Genomic DNA, 23407 nt, shown 5'->3' on the forward strand with positions numbered 1-23407 from the left:
GAGACAGCTCTAAATAACAGATGGACACTTAAATTTTATTTATTCGTATAATAGAGACGTCTTACTACTCAACTTTATCTTAATGCAGTGTCATGCAGTGTATGACTTTGATAAACGGTTAATCAAAGCAATCGTTTGATATTCTGTATCTACCTATCTCTATAAGTAGTGCAAAATACCATTAATTTTATAAACTAACGACTCTCTAACAAGCACTATGAGTTGAACAAAAAGCATCAAGAATTGAAAATGAAATTATTTTTATTTCACAAATTACCATATTATTTTCTTATCGTGTCCTTAAAATGTCTTGTTTGCGTTTTAATAGTAAGTGTAGTTATTACGTTATGTACAACGTACATATTAATTAGTGCTTGCATTTACTTACACCGAACTGATTCATTGTTAAGGTTAGTCAAAACAATCCCAGGGTTGATATTGCGATCGTTCGTAAAAAATATGCCACAAGTCAAAACCAAAACAACAAGCCTGACTTCAAGCTTGAAGAAGACGTGTTGTGCCGACCGTGAGAAAAGGGCATGAAGAAGAACAATCTAGCTTTATGCCGCGGTTTCTCATGCGTTCAATTAAACTAAATACATCTAACCTGTTCTCAAAGGCGTGTGAAGTCTACCAATCCGCGGGCTAAACTTTTTTCATATTGACAGGAATTAAGTATTAGTAGAGCTATCTAAGACAGCTCTCGTCCGGGGAAGTTCTGACGTCTTGCTTATTTCTCCTGCTAAGCAGCATTGCCCGTGTAGTCATCAACCCCTTACCGGCCCGGGTCAGTGGCACGGTTTAAGCCGTAGTCCATGTTGGCCCAGTGCGGATTGGTGGACTCCACACGTCTTTGAGAACATTATGGAGAACTCTCAGGCATGCAGGATTCCTCAGTTTTTTCTACTGGCTTGATTTTCTTTCACCAATGAAGCAAGTAATATTTCAATTGATTAAAACGGACATAACTTAGAAAAGTTAGAGGTGCGTGCTGTGATTCAAACTTGGCCCCACGAAAGTGTAGCCTTAGTCCTAACCACCACGCTATCACTGCCTCTTTTACGAAGAAGAAGAAGAAGATTCAAACTTCTATACTACCAGCCTCTAGAATGAACAGTTCAAAAAAGTAGTATTGATGATAGGAGAATATTTTCTTCTTCCACGAAATCGATAATCATTACCAACGTCACTCGCCACTCAAGTCATGTTTAGGTAATGTAAATAAAAAAAAGTGACGCCCGCTCAAATATAATCATGTCTGATAAAGCTTATTCATGCACTATACCGTCAATAAGCTGACCGATTTCATTACGGTTTCATGTTATCGGCATGGATATGTCTGCTTTTCAATTTTACACGCATCTCTAAAAATGATAATAGTAATGTTAAAAAAGAAAACACTGTTTTAACAACCATCAAATTAATTTAGATCAGAGATTTGAGTACCTACAACAGACTTGACAATATACTAAGCACAAACACAATATTTAACATTATGCAAGAACTTAACAAGTTATATACATATAGATAACTTCCTAGGATCCTTAGTCGATTGGTGATTCAGCTTGTTTTTGTTTTGAGTTGTTGGCTGGTCGGAAACTATCAGGTGTCAAGTAAATATTTATTATTATGACCATTACAAACTCGTTACAAGTATTGTAATTTTACTACTTGAATGTCAGAATAGGAGGTAGGGTGCCCACATACTAATAGATGGAGCTCATAATAATACGAATATCATTAATAAAAAAAAAAACTATCTGACCGGGCTAATTTTTGGATCCATTGAACCAACTTGTAACTGCACATAAAAAATCAAAAAGAGAAAATAAGTTTAATATCGTTAAAGTAGATTGATAGTTATATTGTTGAGCAATCCAAGTACTAAAGCAAAATTTTAATGATGTACTACCTTTTTTATTATGCGGGTGGGAAATCTCCTTATGAGATAACCCGTTATCCTGGGCGATAGTTTGGGTTATGTGAGACTCTTACTAACTAAAATTTGGAAGCTATGGGATCTCCTACTCCTGAGTTGCGGGAGAACACGCCACTTTCCTTATGTGATGACTAAGAATAAAGCTCATCTTGGGAAAACCGGTCCCTAAAGCTCGTGACTACGGCAGCTTGTACTACAAGTTGCAGATTTAGATAAAAGAGAGCAAGCAGGCAGATCCCCAACGTGCCTTTACTCTGACCGGCCACGACTAAGTCTAAGTCTAAGCTTTGGGCATCCCAATAGGTACACCTACTATATTTTTTATCAATTCGGTACCTAGCTTAGAAAGTACGTGCATGCACTTAAAAATGATATTTAATCAAAACATAGATGTAATTATTGAGCAATATTGTGCAATAATAAAAATTAAAATTAAAAAAATGCTGGTACCCTATCTACTTGGCAAAAAAATTCTTGTCATGTTTTGACATGTTTTAGATGTAGTAGAAAATTTCTTCGCGTAATGAACTTTTGCTGCTATATAATGCGTGACCCCATTTGACCTTAAATATAAAATCAGTTCATATTAAAGTGGACACAGTGTTGTGATGTTTTTGGTAGTAAACTTTTTTTAATTCTTGAATTTTTTCAATGTTTTCTTTCCTGTAAAACTTTTAATCACAGGATATAGTAAAAGTTTTTCCGTATATACCAATATACTGTAGTATATAGTTCCGTATATACCCTTTTTCTACTAGCCTTATAGACGTCATAAGCAGTTATGTTTACAACTCATGTTTTGTTTCATTTACATGTGTTGACAATACAACATTCAGCTGTTTAGCATGCTTACTGGCATTGATTAAAATATAATACACTGTACCTACATTAGTTATTACCTATTTTGTTTACAAAGGCTTGCTAGCACTGTTTTAATCTAAACAAGAGGTACATAATATATATATTATTTAAAATTTTATGAGGTACGTGATTCTCCCAATGACCCTTTTTATGTAATTAAGGGAAAAATATAATTGCTGCTAGGTATATAGGGGCTATATTTAAATCAGGGCTCGGGAACCGGAAAAAAATTCGAACCTGTTTCAGACATTAATCCCGATATTTAAATCGTTTCGGTTAAGGTTTTGGTTGCGCTTTTTTACCGGTTCTTATTTAATTTCACTCAATTTATAGAAACGAAAGTCGTTTCTATCAATTGAGTGAAATCAATTCAAATTTCAATATTTTTGTTATTTTAGAATACAGTATAGATAGTACGTTGTAATCTAAAGCGGGCAGGTCGTTTAAATTATCATAAGTTGTTCCATGCACAACATTTCTCTTAAATTGAGCTTGAAATTAGACTTTGAAATTAGTCAAAAGTGTCGTCATATTATGCGCACCTAAGTAATTTTTATTCTTAAAATTTAGCTTTTCAAATTAAACATCTTGTTTTTTAAGAATCGACACAAATCCATTTAAAAAAAGATCCATAATTTACACCATTTTTGTTCTTCGCAGGCTAGGCATTTGTAAAAAGTGACTAGCGCGTCTTGCATTAACCGGTTAATTTAGGTAGTACTTGGAGTTCCATGCAATCGGTTTGATTTTTTAACAAGTGGTGATAGATAGCCTAGTGGTCATCATTCGGCTTTTTTTCGGGGTGCCGAGAGGTACGAAACCTCTAACTTTTCTGAGTTATGTGCGATCTTAAGCAATTAAAATATCACTTGCTTTAACGGTGATGGAAATATCGTGAAGAAACCTGTCTGAGAGTTCTCCGTGGCGTGTGAAATCCAACAATCCGCAATGAGACAGCGTTATGTACTACGGCCTAAACCATTCTCATTCAAATTTCAAACTTCGTTCGCCAACTTAAACCTAAAGCTACGAGGGTTCCAAACGCGCCCTGGTCTAAAAAGAGCCCACAAAAAACTAAGCCATGTAATTTTTTTTTTGTTATCACCATCTCACAGTAAATTTATATTAAGCTATGAAGTTAGAATTAGAACATTGTGGGAGGAGACCCGTGCCCTATAGTATGCCGGTAATTGTGTTAAGATGATGATGATTCGATTTTCCGTACTTAAACTATTTTAATCAACATGAATATACAAACAATAATTTCTCAATTAGATACAATTTATTTAATTACTTAGTTAAGAATATTTAATTATTAAATATACAATTAATTCAACAAGGCGTTTACATCATACCTAAGTATTCGTATCTAAGGAAAACCTACGGGAAAAGTAAGAAATAATACAGTAGGTAATGAGTAAAGTTACCTAGTGTAAATATAATGAAAAAATCTGTAACGCGCGAAACAGCCCATCAACTTGACCTTATTTCCGGTTTCCAAGGCTGTAAATCAATGTCAGTAGGACTAACACAATTTAATTTTATGAAGATAACTATTGTTACCGTTCCGGTCTCTCCGTCATCATTGGTTTTACCGGTGACAGATGCTGAAAAGATTTTTAAGCTAAAATTCCCATGTGACTTAAACCCGGTTGGCAACTTTTTTTTAAAGTTACTTAATCTGACTTTCCAGGTCTATCAACTTAACCTAAAAAAAACATCGATTCCGAAATGACTTATTTTTTTTATTAGGACACTATGAATGTTCTGGTGGACCCAAATAAGAAAGAACGTAACTTAGACTACCTAAATGCGGGCGATATAGGTAGTAAGATTTTCTCTCCAGTAGGAAGGTGTTAGGTAATAGGTATGTGAGCAAGAAATAGCAGCATCATTGATAGGCCCCCATTAGTATAATAAGCAAGTCGTAAAGATTGTTTTTTAAAATATCTGGTTCTCGAAATTTTTTGCACTTATTCCCCTTTTTTACATCACTAAAAGGTAGCCCATGATTGCAATCTCAACTGGTTGTAAGTGATAACCACTGAAAAATTAGAAATTAAGTATAAGTTTTTAAAATGCCCCTGGCGGGGATCGAACCAATACCCCTATTACGAGGACCATAACAATCACTACGCAACAGAGGTCGTCATCATTTCAGTAAGACATGGTGGGTCGAATGAATTAGCCAATTTTCTTCTACTTTTCTTATTATGCTAACAATATTTTTATTAACTTTCGAGTCTAAGTTACGTTGGTAAGGTATGTTTTTATAAATGCTCTAGGTATGTTTTCAATATAAATATACTACGACAATACACACATCGCCACCTATCCCCACAGTAAGCGTAGCTTGTTATGAATATATATATATATATATATATACATTTTAAGAATATAATATACATAAATACTTATTATATACAGATAAACACCCAGACACTGAAAAACAATCATGTTCATCACACAAACATTTACCAGTTGTGGGAATCGAACCCACTCAGGACTAGGACTCGGGAAGCAGAGTGCCCACTGCGCGAGTCGGCCGTCAAAACAGGTAAAGAAAAAAATAAGTACATAGAGTAGTAATAGTAAATAGTAAGTGTAGTGGGTACACGCACTACCTAATAATACCTATATCCTATTAATAGGTAAACTATTTTTAATTAAACTGTCCCAAATAAAAGCGGTCTGATGAACTGACTATGTGATTATATTTAGACATCATTCTAAATATAAATAAGTTGGTAATATGTACGCAGTACCCACAATAGTTACTATAGACGCACTTCAATAATAGCTCCAATTTCAAAGAATTTCTGGTTGTTTGTAATATTCTCGTTTTATTACCGATTTATCTGTTTGACTGCGTCACTCGGCTTATTACTGTTAAGCGTAAACTTGTGCACAATCCATAGTCAAGTTTATATTCCACTCTTGTTTTTCCGTGGCTTTGTCCATATTTTGTAAGAAAAAATCTGTATAAGTTACTTTTCATACTCTGCGTATCTTCTTATTAGTTGTGATTCATCATCATCATCATTATGTTAAAGGGTTTCGATCCGCCATGATCGATTCAGGGTTGGCGGCTTACATAACGTAGGTACCATACCATCCAGTGCTATATGCAGCTGATGCCAGAAACTGGGATGTGCTGTGCATATACCATACCTACTAACGGATCTCCGGTACATATTCCAAGTTCCAACACAAAAAGATTTTTTCAATTCGAACCAGTATTTCCTGAGATTAGCGCGTTCAATCAAATAAACGCTTCAGCTTTATAATATTAGTTTGGATATCCATGAAGACATTTCAGCCATCGCACCCGCTGCTCGTAGGTATTCACAAAAGATGGTGCGGTCGATCTCACAACTCTGATCCTCTACAGCGTTCGCCCTATAATGGGCGGCCAGTGTCCACCAAGTCGGATGTCTCGTAAAGTGCCATCAATCCCTGTTTACAGTATCATATACATCATCGTCGACTTGACAGCTGGAATGGAAACTTCTATATTATGAGTTCCAAACCACTCGAGGGTGTCATCAACAAACACAGGGTCTTGGATTTGGTAAGGACTCGAGCTCCAGACGTCGGATCCGCTTGACTACTACGTTAGGTAAGTAAGCCACCCAAGCAAAAGCGCATGTTGAATGCGCGAATTTCTTGAAAATTAACAGATATATTATTTCTTTCCCCATTGAGGATCCACTATTTTAAGAATTCAGTTTGAAAGCAACTTAGCGAATTGCTCTCAAGTTGCTTATTTGATCAGACCTTAATTTCGCCTGTTTGTTGAAGGATCTGTCATGATCAAACATTTTACCGTTCTCAAGAGTAGGGATCGGACTATAACCAGAAACGAGGCTGCGATAATTGGAAGCGAGTGTATGATCCGTTACATTTCCTAAAACACATTTATACTGTAAACAAATGCACAGTAATGTGTGTCACCGGACTAAGCACTCCCTATAAAATGAGGCACCAAGAAATCATGCATCAATATCGGGATTAGCTTCCATACTCTTCACAACCCTTCGAATCCTCAGTTTCAATTTAAGTAATTGAGTTTAAAATGGATTTCAGCGCAAAGTTTTTCTGTATATTTACGCTTATATGTTTATTTTTTGTCATTCAAAATCAATCTCAACCAATCGATGAAGGAAACTATGTAGCGAACGTGTCAGATGGTGAAATGATGGAAACCGCTGAATCGCAGAATCCGTTTCTACCGCGATTCGCTATGAAAAAGCTAAAGGAAAGGCGGGAAAAAGCTCAAGCACAGAGAAGAAATTATCAAGCTCAAAGAAGATACCAACCAACTCGCAGTCAAGTGCGGTGCTCGCATTATGTAAGTTAAATAAATGGTTACATCTCACATCTGTTATCTACGCATTTCTGAATTAATCTTAATTGAAAGTCCTAAAACAAGGGTAATCCTTTTCCATAGGAAACATTGTGAAAAGAATAGCATTGCTTAGCAACTTGTCAATTTAGTTTAGTTGAGATTCAAGGTATACAACGGCAACGGTTTTTTTGTTATATAAGTTGTTGACTGAACCACTTTAGTATGTTTGATAAAAGTGATGTGTAGTACATTACTTTGTTCACCATTCAACATCTAAACCTATATTTAGGTCGTTAACCATTTAGCGGACCAGTTTTCTGTTTAAGATACTGTCATGTGGTCTAAATTGGGATACAATTATCATCTTAGTATTTGTGTCATAAACAACGGTCACCTTTCTTTGACCCAGAAAATTTTGTAATATAAGGTCCAAATTTTCCTCATCTTCAATATTCCATTTTTGACATTCGTCTTATCTTCATTGTTTCAGAAAAAATGAAGAGCTACATAATTTTAGTGTTCGCAGTAACAATAGGGTTCGATTTCGTCGTTACAAATAGCATCTTAAAACAAACTGTGGCCGATAAGGATTTGCTATTGTCCGAAAGTAATGACTCAAGCACGAATCACGACGAAACGCTTTCAAACAATAGCCAAACTGAACCAGAGAGAATCGAAACAAATGTAAACGGTGAGACAATTATTCCAAATCTGCCGATTGAAGAAACCATGCAAATTGCTATTGGAGAAAATTTCCAGGATTCAATGGGTCTAATTGATTTTAAAGAAGCTATTGATAATAGTCAACAAGATTATTTTAATAATGATTTTAATTTAAAAGAACAAATTGATACAAGTCTTGAAGATGACTTTGAATTAGTAAAGGAAAGTGATTACTACTACAACGACTTAATTTCTAAGGACCCTAACGAGATCATGCAAACGGCCGCTGGATTTGTGCCTATTCCTATATTCCGTAAAAAACAAAAGCATACACCACGCAGACAGTATGCTACCAGAAGGTATAACAGAAGACCCTACGCCAGCAGAAGAAATTATTTCTTTTATCCATATTACAGTTATTATCGCCCAAGCTCTCTAAGATATTATTACTATTAACATAAAAATAAGTGTAATCTATTTAATTTTATATATAGTACAAAATGTATACTCTAAATAAAAAAAACATATCAAATATGGCTCCAAATACATTTATTAGTAAAACCTTAATTACCTCGTATTTGCATGTTTTAAAATGCTTTATCAATTCATTGATCAGATTTGTGTACTAATATCTACTTAAATATTTATTTACATCCACCCACAATTAACTGATTATTACTTTTTTAGTATTTTACTTAAGAACACAAAGAATTCTTACAACAATTGTATTATTTCCATGGCAGTTTGTCAGTTACGTTGCTTTTTTAGAACATAGTTTTTAATAATAGTTTATAATATGTAAAACATAACTATATAAATAATGATTGCGCATACAAGTAAGCTTAAACAATTAAAAATAAGTTATAATTTATGTAAATATATTATTATGCCATACACAACAATACTTCTTTGTTGTGATTATTATTAGAAATTAAGTTAATTTTAAAGGTCAGTAAGAAATGTTAATTGACAACCTCGAAATTGTGATTAAATAGAATAGAATGAGAAACAGGGAAAATATGTTGACGAAACATTTACCACACTTAATAATAAAAAAGGTTAGGCTAGGTTGTATTTATTTCGAAAAAAAAAAACAGTTGATATTAATTCGATTCCACTGAAGGGAACTTGATTATTGTGTCATGAAATTATATTACCTTAATCACACAATTAAAATGTTTGCGTTTATATCTGCAGAACTTATAAGTGGTTTGATTATTTTAGTATGCTGCCTGGCTACTCTGTCATTTTTATTTCTTATTTTATTCAATATCGGAGTAAGTATATAAGGTTATACCAACAGCTAGTATCAATAAGAATAAGTATTTCATGAGTAAAAATCTCTTGGTTTGTCATGTTTCCGATATATTAGCTATCAAAGTTTTACTTTTAGTCGTCGTGAATGGTCGACAGATCAATCTAAATGGAAAACCATTGCGTATATACAAAGCAACACTTAATTTTTGAATTTAGATTTTTTTGGAAATGCAAGGAATAACTTCTACAAAGTGCGGTTCTCACAGGCAACAGCGCTTTTATACCGGAACACGGCAAAGGGGCTTGGCAGCAGAAAAAACATGGCGGTAGTACTTCTCCGGGTGAGCCGGTCATAGGAAGCTCTACTAGTACAAAAATATCAAAGTCCAGTATCGATTCCAGCCAAAAAAATGGTGGAAGAGTTATTAGGCGATAACAGCCCCTTAAAATGTAAATAATCATAATACACTCTCTAAAAGGAAACACATCTTTAAGGATTTCTACGTAAGGTTACAAAAAAATCGCTACCATTGGAATGGGTTACCTTTAATAGCGATCTTTTTAATTCTTATGTAACGTATATTCTAGTTCCTAAATGAGTATTCGTAAACTGTCTCTTCAAATAAATAAATAATTTACAGAGTAATAATGCTTTAACAATATTGTTAAAAATCGCCAGTTAAAATTATAACTTTACATTTTAGTTTGATATTATTAAAATTGTGACAGTAAAGTATTGTGAAGCTCGGTATATTAATACAGTATTATTATATACATGAATGCTCTATTATCTATAATAATTTGAAAGGGATTAATAAAAACTGCTACATGAAGTTGCTCCCGTAATTTATGATTAGCTTTAAATATATCTAAGTATTATATATACAATGTTTTGAAAGGCTAGTGTTTCTCTTCTACAATTAATTTACATTCATAATCAGTCGTATCTCTTTTATACAACTCATTAGGATAAAAAAAACATAAATATTTCAAGTTTTCTTTTTTAGGGAAAGTTATGAAGGTCTTGTGTAAAAATAGTTACACTTTTACAAAAACAATATCTCAGATGGACGGATTTGGATATTTTATATGAAATGTTTGCAAATTAAAATGTAATTGAGCCGCATAACATCCAATAACACGGTAAGGTAAATTTTCTTCGGACTTTTCGCTGTCTAAATTCGGTGGTCAAAAGATCAAAAAAAGTCGGAATATTCAATGTAATACTTCCGCGTAATTTTTGTCACGAAACACAAGCTTTACGTTATTTTTATTTCCCGGGACCAACCATTGTTTCATCAATAAGTTCATCATCCGTAATACAAGGTGAATTAGAATGAGGCGAAGGCGCAACTAAGGGTGAAGGTGCAGGACTTTTAGCCAATTGCAAAAGGGCTGGGGAAGCAGGGTAAACCGATCTTACGGCCACCATACCAGACACTTTACTACCGGATGAAGATGAAAAATCGAGTAGCATTTCGGCTGCCTCTTGAGGAGTTGTGGCCCCGCTACGCGCAATTGATCCGCTTGCTGGAGGTTTCATGCACGAATCGGCACCTTTTCTATCTTCGGAACTTCCTTTCGGTGCAGCGAATCCTTTGGCCATCTCAGTTTTAAAATCTAGTGGCATAAGAGGATACGACCCAGAATAGCTCTCTTTGGAATCGTCTTTAGTCCGTAAAGGGCTCTCACTTTTTCCAATATTATCAGATAAAACCTTTGAATATTCAGATTGATCGCTTTTGCTTGGAGGAATCGTTTTTGGACTTACGCCTCCAATATTTAATAATGGTTTTGGTACATTAAGAGGATATGCAGATTTTTGCATAGCATCCACATTTCTGTTTGGATTATCAAAGTGGGAAAAAGAATATTTATTTTGATCCATAGACCTAGTAAAATCGTTAACCATAGATCGACTATCATACTGGGATACTGGGCTATTTTTATCAGGAGTATTTTGATTTTTTAATTTAGGTATTTGGAATTTACTGGTATCCAGAGGCTTAATTAGGCCTTCGACTAAAAAGCTAGCATCTTTAGCTGAACCTTTGTATCGATCTCCGTCAACCTCATCTCTTGAGCTACTAGGACTAGAATGTCGCTCTGATTTAGATGAAAAAATTGATTTGTCAGTATTGCTCATTATCTTAGTCCTAGCCTTTTCACGGTCCCTTTCTCTGATAATTTTTGCAAGATCTGAACTGCTGCTTTTGGGGGAGCCTGAGGATTTAGACACTGACTTAGATAAATTAATACCAGCGGAACTGCTACTAGATGATTTAGAATAAGGCACTTTTGGAACAGACTGATCTGACGGACTCATGTTTGCTTTAGATGCGGCTGAAACAGCATTTAGGCTAGCAGATTTGGAAGATTGCATAACTTGGGTTTTTTTGGATGCTGGCCCACTTATTACGCCTGGTTTTAAGCCAGTATGTGTTTTAGGAGAACCCTGACTTGGAGGAGTTAGTTGAGGTGATGACTGTTTACTAGAACCAGAGCTGGAATAATTTAATTTTGAACTACTGCTTGAGGATGACTCTTTGGATCTTGTTTTATTAATAGTTATTTTCATACCATCTAAGCTAGGTTTAACCATGTACTCTTGATTTTTACTGTCACCTAGCTTTAAGTTACTACTTGTTGCGCTGGTTTTTGGATCTGAAAATTTACTATTGCTGCTCGAGGGAGTAGATTTTACAGTTAGTTCTGAATCTGTACCACAATGTTGAGCAGATTTTAATTTATCTATTACAGCACTGAGGGAGCCTTTACGGTTACGAGCTTGACTGGGAGCATTTGACTTATTCACTTCAATATTTGGTGGAGATATTAATGGTTCAGTCACGGGACTATCACAAGTGACTGGAGTGATTTCTAATTGTTTTAATTTGATTGGGTTTTTTAACTTAGGACTGCTCCTATCTGAACTAGAAAAAGACAAACTGGAATGTTTCTTTTCCTTATCCCTCGAAGGAACTGAGCTCGACCCATAACTGTCTTTAGATATCTTTTTAGTTAGATCATACCCAGTCGTGCCGGATTTACCGGATGGGGATCCACTAGTTGCCGACTTTAATGTAGACATACTTGGCTTACCTGAGCTAGAGGAACTATGTTTTGGTGAAGAGATACTGTGGTTTTTTGGACTCGAGTATCCAGGAAGATGTTTTGGGCTATTTGGAACCGGTGAATGTCTAGGACTACTGTGGTGACTGGATGTTCCTGAAGATTTACCTATGCTTTTAACACTACTTGGGCTTGGAGATTTCGTAATTGATACAGACCTGCCGTGAGTAGGGCTTGGGCTAAATTTTCGTAAAATTGAGTTCGGAGATGATGAGCGCATCGGAGATCCATCCGTAGGTTTAATACTTACAGACACAGGTTTAGTTAGCGGATCTTGCTTAGGAGGAATCTTTTCCGGTGGGCCCATGGAGTCATCCCTCCGTCGCTTTTTCTTTTTCTCCTTGCTACGCTCTTCACCTGATCTGCTTGATTTTTTATCAGATCTTATACGATCGTCCATGGACTTTACCTGGGAGGACGTTATGGGCGTAATAGTTATAGAACTGGGCAAGGCGGCTGGCGCAGCAGCCGTGATAGGTATTATTTCTATGCCAGGTCTTCTATCGAGACATAGCATCGACGATATATTAGATCCAGGTACAGAATTAGGTGGATTAGAGGAACCAGTTCCTATCGGAGTAATGCTCACAGACGATGGCATGTAGGATTTTCCATCTGTAAGATCTAGAAGTAACGATGATGTGCTTCTGGTCCGCGGTTCGGACTCCTTAGTTTTCAATTTTTGCCTTTTGTGCTCAGACTTGTGAAAAGAATTCCTGAAACAATAATATTTTAAAAAGTTAGGGATTAGGGATTTTTCCTGATTCCGTAATCGAAGGATGCCAACCGGACTCTATTTCTAGGACTCCGCTGTCCACCCGTCCCATGACCGATCCGTATTATTATTTATATTGCCCTTGTATCAAATAATAAACGTAAAAACGGCTAATGAATATAAATAAATTTGAAAATTAAAGGTTTATGTAAAGTTGGGAAAGTTAAAAAACATTTTGTTTGAAAAGTTGGTACGAAATCCTTCTTATACAAGAACCACTCGCACTAAGCCTGTTTTTTGTCTGCAATGCAAGATTGATACAACATACCTGATTAAATCTTCCACGTCCCCATCGTTTGAATTGTCCATATCTGACGATGTTCTGTTGTCCTGCCCACCGAGCGCATCTTGTGCATCCATTCCAGAAAGTTCTAAATCCGAAGCGAACTCATTTTGCGAAACCGAGGACTCCCGACCCTCCATCTCCACATCGTCGTTTGTCGAGTTGCTGTTCATGGTATTTTCATCTTCGTTAACGTAGCCGTCAGAATTATCACTTTCACTGTCTGAGTCCATCAATGCGTTCATTCCCGGTTTACCCTTCTTTTGGGCTGATGGCCACAGACAAGTGTCTGATTTCCGCTTTTTTGACTTACGCTCTTCGGAACCCTGCGGTTTTGAATCGCTTGTATTAGAATCCTGGCACAGCATTGTGAGATGGTGTTGTTGCTCGGATAGGTAGGAACCTGTGAATTGATGTTTTCATGCCAATTAAGCCTTGCTATTATGCTTTAATTTTAAATGTCCCATTTGCTGTTTAGATTTTATATATTTTTTTATTATACTCACCGCCTTGGTGCGGATGGCTGACATTTGTTGGTTCTTGTTTTACGTCACCCCCGGGGTCGATGCCCCCCATACCGCAGCTAAAATTTGACTCCAAAGCTGAGTAGCTGCCATTCAACTGCTTTGTTGCCGCTTCTCGCTCCCAGATTTTGACGAGAGACCTAAAAAATTCATACAGTATTTAGAGAGTTTATCTTTAGTTATCTTTTTTAATAAGTCCGCATATTGTAGTAAAACATTATACAATGGTAGTAGTACAGAAGAGTTTTCTGATATATTCTCTTAGTCGCTCTATATGATACAATATAAGGATGGATTTGAGTCAACAAGTATAGGTCTGCATTTTTCTTCAGTCTTTGACGGACGGCTGAAATGTGAAAAACAAGGCTATCACCGTTCCGCAATATCGCTATATTGTTTCAAATATCAGACCGAGTTGTAGCGAAGCAAGACAATCATTGCTACCAAACGTCACTTTTGCATACAAAAAAAAATAAAAAAATACCAAAGTGATGTTTGACAGCAAAGCTTGCTAGATTTATTCTTGTCGTGAGATACGTAATTACCCTGCTGGTTCAGCAGCGCGTCGAATAAAAAATAGAACAACTTTTACCTAAGGGTGATAGGTATGGAGTGACTCTTCTGTAAGACCTTGGTAATATAGTCATCAATGTGATCTCTCGGGGGAGTGTTGAGGGCGTACACCGAAGCGCGAGGTGCCGCCGGATCAGCCAGTTCCAATTCCACGGTAGCCATGCTTTCGTCCAATGGATGTTCTAAGGTTATTGATATGTGCTGCCAAGATAGCGCACTCACTTCGAACATTAGAACAGTTTCTAGCTCCATTACTGTTGGAAATAATAAATAAATATACTTTTATTTAGTTACTAGCTGTTGCCCGCGACTTCGTCTGCTTTTGATTTTGTTTTTTGATCTGGCATTAAATTTAGTTGTAGATCTAAAAAAAAAAATTTAAAGTATTCTGCGTCGCTGTCGCCTTAAATGAGGGGTTTGCCGCTGTCTGCTGAGGAGTTCTGTTCTCTATCTCCAACCACATTTTGGGCAAAATTAAACTCATATTATAACCTCTATAGTACAAAAATAATTATTTAAATCGGTTATAGTTCGTCGGAGTTAAGGTGTAAAATCGTCAAACACTTTCATCCCCTCTCCCAAAGAAACCAAGCTTATTGTCGGGATAAAAAGTATCCTATATTACTTCTAACACTTCCAAGAATATGTGTACAAAGTTTCATGAGGATCGGTTGAGTAGTTTTTGCTTGAAAGCGTAACAAACAAACTTACATTGACATTTATAATATTAGTAGGGATAGGGATATATATTTTTTATATATTTACACGTTGCATATCGCATATATTATATAAACAAATCTGAATTCCTGCTATTTATTATAAAAATCTGCTTCTTTCGAACCCTGAAAATAATTATCTCATGTACCAAATGAATTTAGATCAATTAAAAAATCTTTCTTTCTTTATAAAGGTAAAGGTTATTTTGAAAACATTACCTTGCTTGGTTTGCAATCGTACACAACTAGCGATGAGTGCGTTGAAAAGGGCCTGCTGTCGCAAGGCAGCTAGCAATGGAGGCACGTGCGACGAGTGAGTGAACGGAACACTGTTAACCACGCAGCCGTCAAGTCGCCGCGTTTCGCACAGGAAATAGCATTGCCACTGCTCGGGAAGATTCTGTGGGTACAAATAGAGTTTAGCAATCATTTTGCTATCTTTTGTGAGATGAGAGCGGTATTATTTATTTATTTATTTTACATCTTGTTAGTACGGCAGTTACTTACACTAACTAGATAGAACTACATAATTTATGGATAACTATAAATTCAATTCAAAATTTTATTAAATTCAAAATTCATTTATATCAAGTAGGCCTAATACAAGCACTTTTGAAACGTCAAGTCTGTCCGTGTGTAGTGACTCTACCACCGGTTCGGAAGGCAGATTCTACCGAGAAGAAGCCGGCAAGAAACTCAGCAGTTGCTCTTTTCCAACATCAAAAATTTACATTTTATAAGACAAATTAGTGAAAGATGACATTAAACATAATAAAGACATGATATGAATATAGTGTACTAAATAATATATGCATGTGATATATATTATTAGCTGTTATTTTCCCTTCAAGGATCAACCTTGGAAACTCGAACAGGGATCCTCTCTGTAGGAGATCGAAAAACTAAACCTTCCTTTGTATGACGGTCGTCATTAGTTTCCGTTGGCATTTGGCCCTTCGTAATACTTGAGCGTTTGAGATGAATGGTCTCCATTATATTTAAAACAACTCCATGATTTTTTTTTAAATGTGCCTTTTGGTCCAACTTAAGAGACAGAATAGTTTATATCTCAATTTATAATAGCGATATTATTTTCATGCGAATTATTTGTTTATGATATTACAAAGAGTCATTATTATCTATTAGCTCGATAAGATTCTAACAGATGGCGGTATAAGGTAATTAGTTGACTGGATTGAGAAAGCATCCAATAGATTAATACTATAAATGTTAAGGTGTTTTTGTTTGTTTGTCCTTATTTCTCGGCCACGCCAAAGCACCAAATCAAATAGATTTTGGGTATAGAGCTAGTTCCAAGGAAAATAATCGCAGCGGAAATAATAATAAAAAAATATACTACATTACACACATCGCTATCTAGCCGCAAGTAATCGTAGCTTGTGTTATGGTATACTAAGATGACTGATAAATATTTTTATGAAAACATAAGAAGAAGAAGAAAAAGTCTTTATTGCACATACAAATATAAAACCAGGTTAACAAAAATAAATAAATGATAATTTACATATGCACAAAGGCGGCCTTATCGCTTGAAGCGATCTCCTCCAGACAACCTTCAACATAAATACTTAGAATATACATATAAACATCCAGATACTGAAAAACTTTCATGCTCATCAAACAAACATTTTCCAGTAGTGGGAATCGAACCCACGGACTTCGACTCAGAAAGCAGGGTCGTTGCCCACTGCACCAGTCGTCAATCATATCTTTAATAAAATGCTTTCTGCTTACCACAAAAAGACCTTTGCTGAGATTCAACTCGACTATTTTGCCAGGAGCAAGTTTGTTATATGCTTGTTGGGCAACCAGGCCCAACATTGGTTTAGCGTTGGCCCAATCACCAGCCACTTCAACCTTTAAAACAAAAAATAATTTACATATTAAATTTATGACATTGTGTCATTATAGTTTTGACTTTATGACAATTCATACGAAACATTGAGTATATCTACCTCAGTTGTTGCATGAATGAGTTTGGCAAGACCCGCACATAAAGGCGTGGGTTGGGAAAGTTTGAGAGTGTAACAGGCTGGTAACATCGCACTATTCTGTGGCATCAACTGGGAGTAAACTGGGCCATTTCTGAAATGAAAAAGGCCAAATTAGTTTAACGTAAGTCAAGAACTTATACAGTAACGGTCATGCACAATATACTGAACTGAAGAGCTAAGCTCTAGTAGGTGTAGCCCTATCCAACCTTCTCTATCCATGGGCCACTCTTTTACCTCTTTATAAGTCCCCTGCCCAAACTTTTGTTTTATTCGTCCCACTAAATCCAGTCACAGTATACATACAGAGAAAATATTCAAAAAGGTTTCATCGTTTTTCTAAATGCCATAGGACAAGATGTCTTTCAAATAAATGGGGTAAAATATATAAAGATATTCAGTGTCATGTTACAAATCAACTGAGATAATCCATCAAATCTCAAGAGCGTCATAAAACACTGAATTATTCGAACGTTATACCATGTTTATTTGTAAGACCCTTATACTAGTTTTTCGTCGTTAGTTAAAACGGGCATTAGTGTTTAGTAAGTTTAATACTTTAAATCCTGGATGTTTTTATTTGTCATTAAATTTTTACAAATAAAACTTTTACACATAAGACATATATTTTATTAGTTAAAAAATACATTTATCAGTTGAATTACTTGATTTTATGGATATGAATTTTATGTGTATTTATATATATTACAATGATAAATATAAATACTCAATCAATTCATCTTATTTGTTAATGGAGTAAAAGTAAATGAATTTCTTTACCCTTTCCCAGGCCTCTGAGCACTGGATATGATAGGCGACAGTTGAAGCTTGTTCGCTGTAGATCCTTCTAGAAGAACCGTCGCTGAATGTCCTATCGGCGTATGAGAGGGCGCCACAAGCGATGCTAGCCCGCTTGAGCCTGATGGCTTTCCTAATGTTAGTAACTCCACTGTCAGAGGTTGAAGACCTTTGTCCTTGTCCAATAATTCATATGGTGATACGAAGTATGTTAGACGTAATGCATGACCTGGTAGAATAAAGATATAACAATTAGGTAATAAACAAAATATATTGGCGCATTTTGTCAGGAGCCTATTAAAAACAGAAGACGTAAATATAAGAAAGTTTTTGGAAGAAAACTTTATGTTTATTACCTTGTCCGCAATTATTCCTGTTCTGAAACATTTACGGACTAATGTTTTCTGATTTTTTGGATGCCTTTTCTGGAATATGCCTTCTAATATTATAAATGTGCAAGTTTGGATGTTTGTTACTGAATCACGCAAAAACGGCTGAACGGATTTGGATGAAATTTGGCATGCCAACATTTATTTATTTATTTATTTATATTCTTATTCTAACACTATCATTACAGAATACTTAAACCTAATGCGATAGTGTAGCTTTTTTTTGTTTTTTACATAATCTTAACATTATAATATTTAATTACCTATTCGGGTAACAAATAACCCACATTGCGATCCTCGTGAATTCACTCAGAGCGCAACAATACAAATCACATTGCTCTGATATGACATTGAGGATAACATGGAAAATAACATAGGCAACCTTTCATCCCGATTACTTAAGTAGTTCCCGAAGTAAAATTGAAAATTGCTTACGAGCTAAGCCGCGGGCAGATAGCTTCAAAATTTGTTACGCATGTCACCTATGCTATGGAATAGGACATGTAATTTCTATAATAGTTCCCGTGGTAAGATTAAAAATTGTTAACAAGCGAAACTTTAGACCCAATTCTGAAGTCTACGCAGACGCAGTCGCGGGCCGAAGCTTATTTTTTTTTCCAAATCGATAGATGATGCCACAGATCAATGAGGGCTCGAATTATTGAGATAAAGTAACATTGACAAGACTCACCACAATCTTAACAATTTGTTATGCCTATGGTTGAAAGTGGTTTAAATAATGTAAGATAGACAAACACAGAGTAATAAAGGTTTCATAGGGACTTAAAATAAAACTTAACTAAACATTTAAAATTTAAGAATCACAGTAAAATAGATTTAGACTATTTTCTAAATCTTGTTTTTAGATTATGGACATTCAGTTAAAAGTATGTTGTTCAGATTGAAACAACTAAAGGTCATCCAACCATACTACTATGCCTATGAGCTTCCATTATACCCAGCATTCAAGGATCTGTATATATTGCCAAGTGGTATTATTTTCTTACCCCCTCTCCTCTTTTGTAGGAATCCTATAGGACTTTTATGGACCTGAGCCCAGGGGTCCTTGATGAAACTTTGCAACTGTCTTAGTGTACATAAATCTTCCTCCAAACTTTGTAGTGCACTGAATGCTTTGCATTTTACCTAAAATAAGACAAACGTTATATGTCAGAGAGGTAACTAAATTTCATTAAAAATGTTATGTTTTGCTTGCACTTATATTCACAAATGCTGGACCCAAGTAGTTGCACAAGGCTGCTGTATTTGGAAATCTCTACACAAATCCCATTAAAGACACATCCCTCCCGTCCAGTAAATTTTTTGATAGTTGTTAACCAGTGGAAACCTGACATCTTCATACAAAATTTGCAATAGGTTTACAACTGCAGCTGTCGAATTATGTGTTTTGTATGGAGACAGCCACTTGGCAACTTCGAGGTAACTGAATTGTCCAGGACAGCTGGACAGCAGTTCTAAAGACACACGGCTTTATTAATGAACATAGCGTAAAGTCGAAATAGTTAGGCAGCTTTTAAGGAATACCACCATGCTTATTCCTGCCTAAAAGCATCATTACTGTGTTCCGGTAGGGCATAATGACAGGCACATCAGGTGTAACACCTATAAATTAAGAATATGATGACCTACTTTTTTCTCAGCATTCAACTGGTATACAGCAGTAAGGCCCTCCAGTTGTGCAGTGAAATCTGCAAAATCCCCTCGTGATATACATTGCACTAATTCTTCACAGCTTTGTTGCTCTATCTGTTAAATTTAAACATAAATCAGAGAGGTACAATTTTTTCCTCAAGCAGATAATAACTTTCATAGTGTAGACTGGTTTGTACTACTGTTTTTTTGTTATGATGGTAATGGATCTACATTCTCTAAAACCATCCACACCATGCTTCAAAGAAAAAAGGTTACAAGGTGTGCCTACATCAAACTCGCAAATATGTCCGTGTTCCTTTGTGAAGAACATCATTTGCCATTTTAAAATGTTAAAATAAACCTAAACAATGAATGCCATATGGTATGCCTTAGCAGAATAAAAATCTTGACAAATCACAGCTTCCTCTCATATTACAAGTAAAAATGTTTACAAGTAAGCAATGTCATGTTTATAGCATATGAGATATTTTTACTGAAAACCTTTTTAAAATTAATGTTCGAGTAAAAAGTTTTTCTCCAGAACTATGAAGTTAGGTAATTAAAACTTGTTATATGATTGTTCATAATAATTGGTACGATGGAGCCAATGTGAACCCTGAATAATAATTATATTTAGAACATACCTTGCCCTCATGATGAATTTTAACATCTTTCACATTACCCGAGGATTCAACTAATATTTCCAAATAAAACATATCGGATGATATGAATAAATTGACACCTGAAGTCCCCACTACAAATTTTAACCTGAAAATAATACATATGTAGATATAAAATATACTAGTTTGACATGAGTATTGAAAATTCAAATTCAAGTAGGCCTACTTTATAAGCACTTTTGAAACGTCAAGCATGTATGTTTGTGTGACTCTACCACCGGTTCGGAAAGCAGATTCTACCGAGAAGAGCCGGCAAGAAACTCAGTAGTTGCTCTTTTCCAACATCAACATTTAGAATCATTTTGCTATCTTGCGGGAGATGAGAGCTAGGCTGGCTGCTTCCATTCTACCTTGTCATTGAGGAATTCATCAAATGTATAGTAACCTCGCTGTACTAGATGCGTTTTTACACATTTTTGAAATGTATGCATTGGTAGGTCAAGAATTTCCTTTATTGAGTATTCAATACCCATGTCAAACTAGTAATGATTGAATTTTTTTAGGTTTCAATACTTCAACAATTTATGTCTTTGCATCACAGATGTACTACTCAAATACTATTAATGTTATTAGATTGTAAGTAAGCAATTCTTGTAAGGTACTCCCTTACAAGAATTGCTTCTTATAAAAACATTTTAGAGTAGGAACTTTAAATGGGAACAGTTTATAAAAAACTTGCAGACATAAAAAGCTTTCTTTATGTGCTACAAGATGAAATCCCCCACTAGCATACAATGTTATTCAAAGTTCGAAAACTGTTAAAATAATCATAAACTGCAACTATTTCTGTTTACTAGTTAAAATATAATGTTTAATTTCTCTGGAGTTTGTTTAGATTAGACTATAGGTGAAGGTGAAAGTTATCTTGGTTTACGTTCAGAAAATCTTTACACATACCCCAATTGTCTTGACAGGCACTCCAACCTCTCAATGAGACTCTGCAGTGAGCTAACTTTGATGCAATGCTGTAAGCTGTCAAGGCATTTTTGTAGAATCATACGATCAGCACTGTCTACTGCCCATCTTTTATCCTGCAATAAAAATCTTTTATTTTCCATTCAAGGGATAAGCGTAAAAAATCACCAGAAATCTCAAAACAAAAGTTCATTAAAATAATTCTTTATTCTTAACTTAGCTAGATATATCAACATCAGCAATACAATTAATATATATTAACTTTCATTAAAAGTTGCCCTCACTTTAAGGTACTTTTAAGGTTTTAATAGCCTAACAAATAAATGTGGCATAACATTGCACTAATTATATAATGTTTTTTTTGTGGGTTAGATCCTGTTTGTTTAACTACGTCTAATTAACATTGGGATTATGTTTTCATATTTATTTTGATTATGTATGACTATTTACAGCTCCCAACCAGTAACTAGTACTGTAAGAAACAGTAATACTTACTAAGGATAGCCTAGGTGCCTTCTTTGGGTAAAGTGCAGAGTTGTTATATTTAAGCATTAGTGCACAGACGTGATAGATTATATATGATAGCATTTCTATCACATCTAGCCAATATCTGCATATAATTCAGGAAGCAACAATTAATTCTTTAGATAGTTTGACTATGAGTTGCCAAGGCTTAGGCTTAGGCTTGAAAACTTCATAGTACTAAGCTGGAGTAAGGAAATTGCCAGTGTCCTCCAGTGCCTCAGAGAACATGTAATCTGTCAGTCCAGGCTATAATAACTACCAAACCTAATTTGATCAACCCTATTTTTTGAGGGAGTATGCCTGTGCCAAGCAGTTGGATTTTAATCGGCTGATAATGATGATGATGAAGATGATAGTGATGCTGAATTATTGCTATGAGCTGGCATACTTTTTCAGTACATATGTATCATATAACAATTGGTTAAAAGGGTAAGTTGACCCTGGCTTTCTTGGATATACATATTTGATAAATTAGTGTGTGAATTTTAAGTTTGGGGACTGTATCAACTAACTCACCAGCATGGCCATACGAACAGCTTTGGAAGTTTCACTTAAATTTTTATTTTGTGATGTCTTGGATCTCAGTTTCTCCATTAAAATCTCTTTTTGCAGTTCTTTCGACTTATCCATCATTGCGCTAGCTGTCGCCATCACAAGAGCTTTACTATCCGTCATATTTAAAACAATTTTATCTATTTGTACAAGAACAACAAACACAAATTGATAACACAGTTCATAAATATCCCAATGTTCATCAACAACAGATTAATAACTAATCTTATGAATAGAAAATATGCAACGCAAATTAAACTTAGAAACTAGATTTTCTTTATAATAAATTAACATTTTATGGCTAAAATAAAGATTAAATTAAAATTTCATAGCTCCCAGTAGCAATCGCAAATTAACTGTCAAATTTGACAATCACAGACTAACATAACGATTTCATGCGACTATTTGCTGCCACAGATGATAAATTTAACGAAGTTTTTATAGCATTAACGCCAAATAAAATATTAACAAATAAAGAAGCTTATAAATCATGGGCAAAATGCTTACTGGTGGCTTTTTGACGCTGACCTCTAGTACTATAGTATAATATACAGTAAGCTTATAAAGTAACATATTAAATCAATGATATTAGTGGTCAGTGACGGTTGATTTAAAATAATGAGGATATAAAAGCACTCTTATAAAATAAGCCAAATTACTGTTGATATACTCTTCGTTTTTGTCTACGGACAAAGACACAATCACTAAAGTGTTACAAGTTTATTTTAGAAGGTACTTGGTTTAATACATTATGTCGTTGGTTTTATATAAAATAAAGGTCACTCCCACTTTTTCAAATCTGGTGCAATGTG

At 35.1% G+C, this 23407-nt stretch overlaps 2 protein-coding genes across 2 annotated transcripts; one reads left to right on the top strand and one right to left on the bottom strand.

The window, feature by feature from the left end:
* The first annotated feature begins 6800 nt into the window (after positions 1–6800).
* On the top strand, positions 6801–8981 carry LOC120628578. Its single transcript, XM_039897013.1, has 2 exons — positions 6801–7151; positions 7639–8981. The coding sequence occupies exon 2, from the start codon at positions 7644–7646 to the stop codon at positions 8265–8267; it is 624 nt and encodes a 207-aa protein (XP_039752947.1). The 5' UTR covers positions 6801–7151; positions 7639–7643; the 3' UTR covers positions 8268–8981.
* On the bottom strand, positions 8344–22881 carry LOC120628576 (mediator of RNA polymerase II transcription subunit 1). The gene is made up of 13 exons (XM_039897012.1): positions 22560–22881; positions 21501–21634; positions 20568–20691; positions 19921–20037; positions 19278–19416; positions 17864–18110; positions 17048–17177; positions 16827–16949; positions 15291–15471; positions 14375–14609; positions 13765–13922; positions 13244–13661; positions 8344–12916 (listed from the first exon to the last, which is right to left on the bottom strand). The coding sequence occupies exons 1-13, from the start codon at positions 22716–22718 to the stop codon at positions 10339–10341; spliced, it is 4743 nt and encodes a 1580-aa protein (XP_039752946.1). The 5' UTR covers positions 22719–22881; the 3' UTR covers positions 8344–10338.
* Positions 22882–23407: the final 526 nt, after the last annotated feature.

This window comes from Pararge aegeria, chromosome 13 (assembly GCF_905163445.1).
Source record: "Pararge aegeria chromosome 13, ilParAegt1.1, whole genome shotgun sequence".
Taxonomy (NCBI): domain Eukaryota; kingdom Metazoa; phylum Arthropoda; class Insecta; order Lepidoptera; family Nymphalidae; genus Pararge; species Pararge aegeria.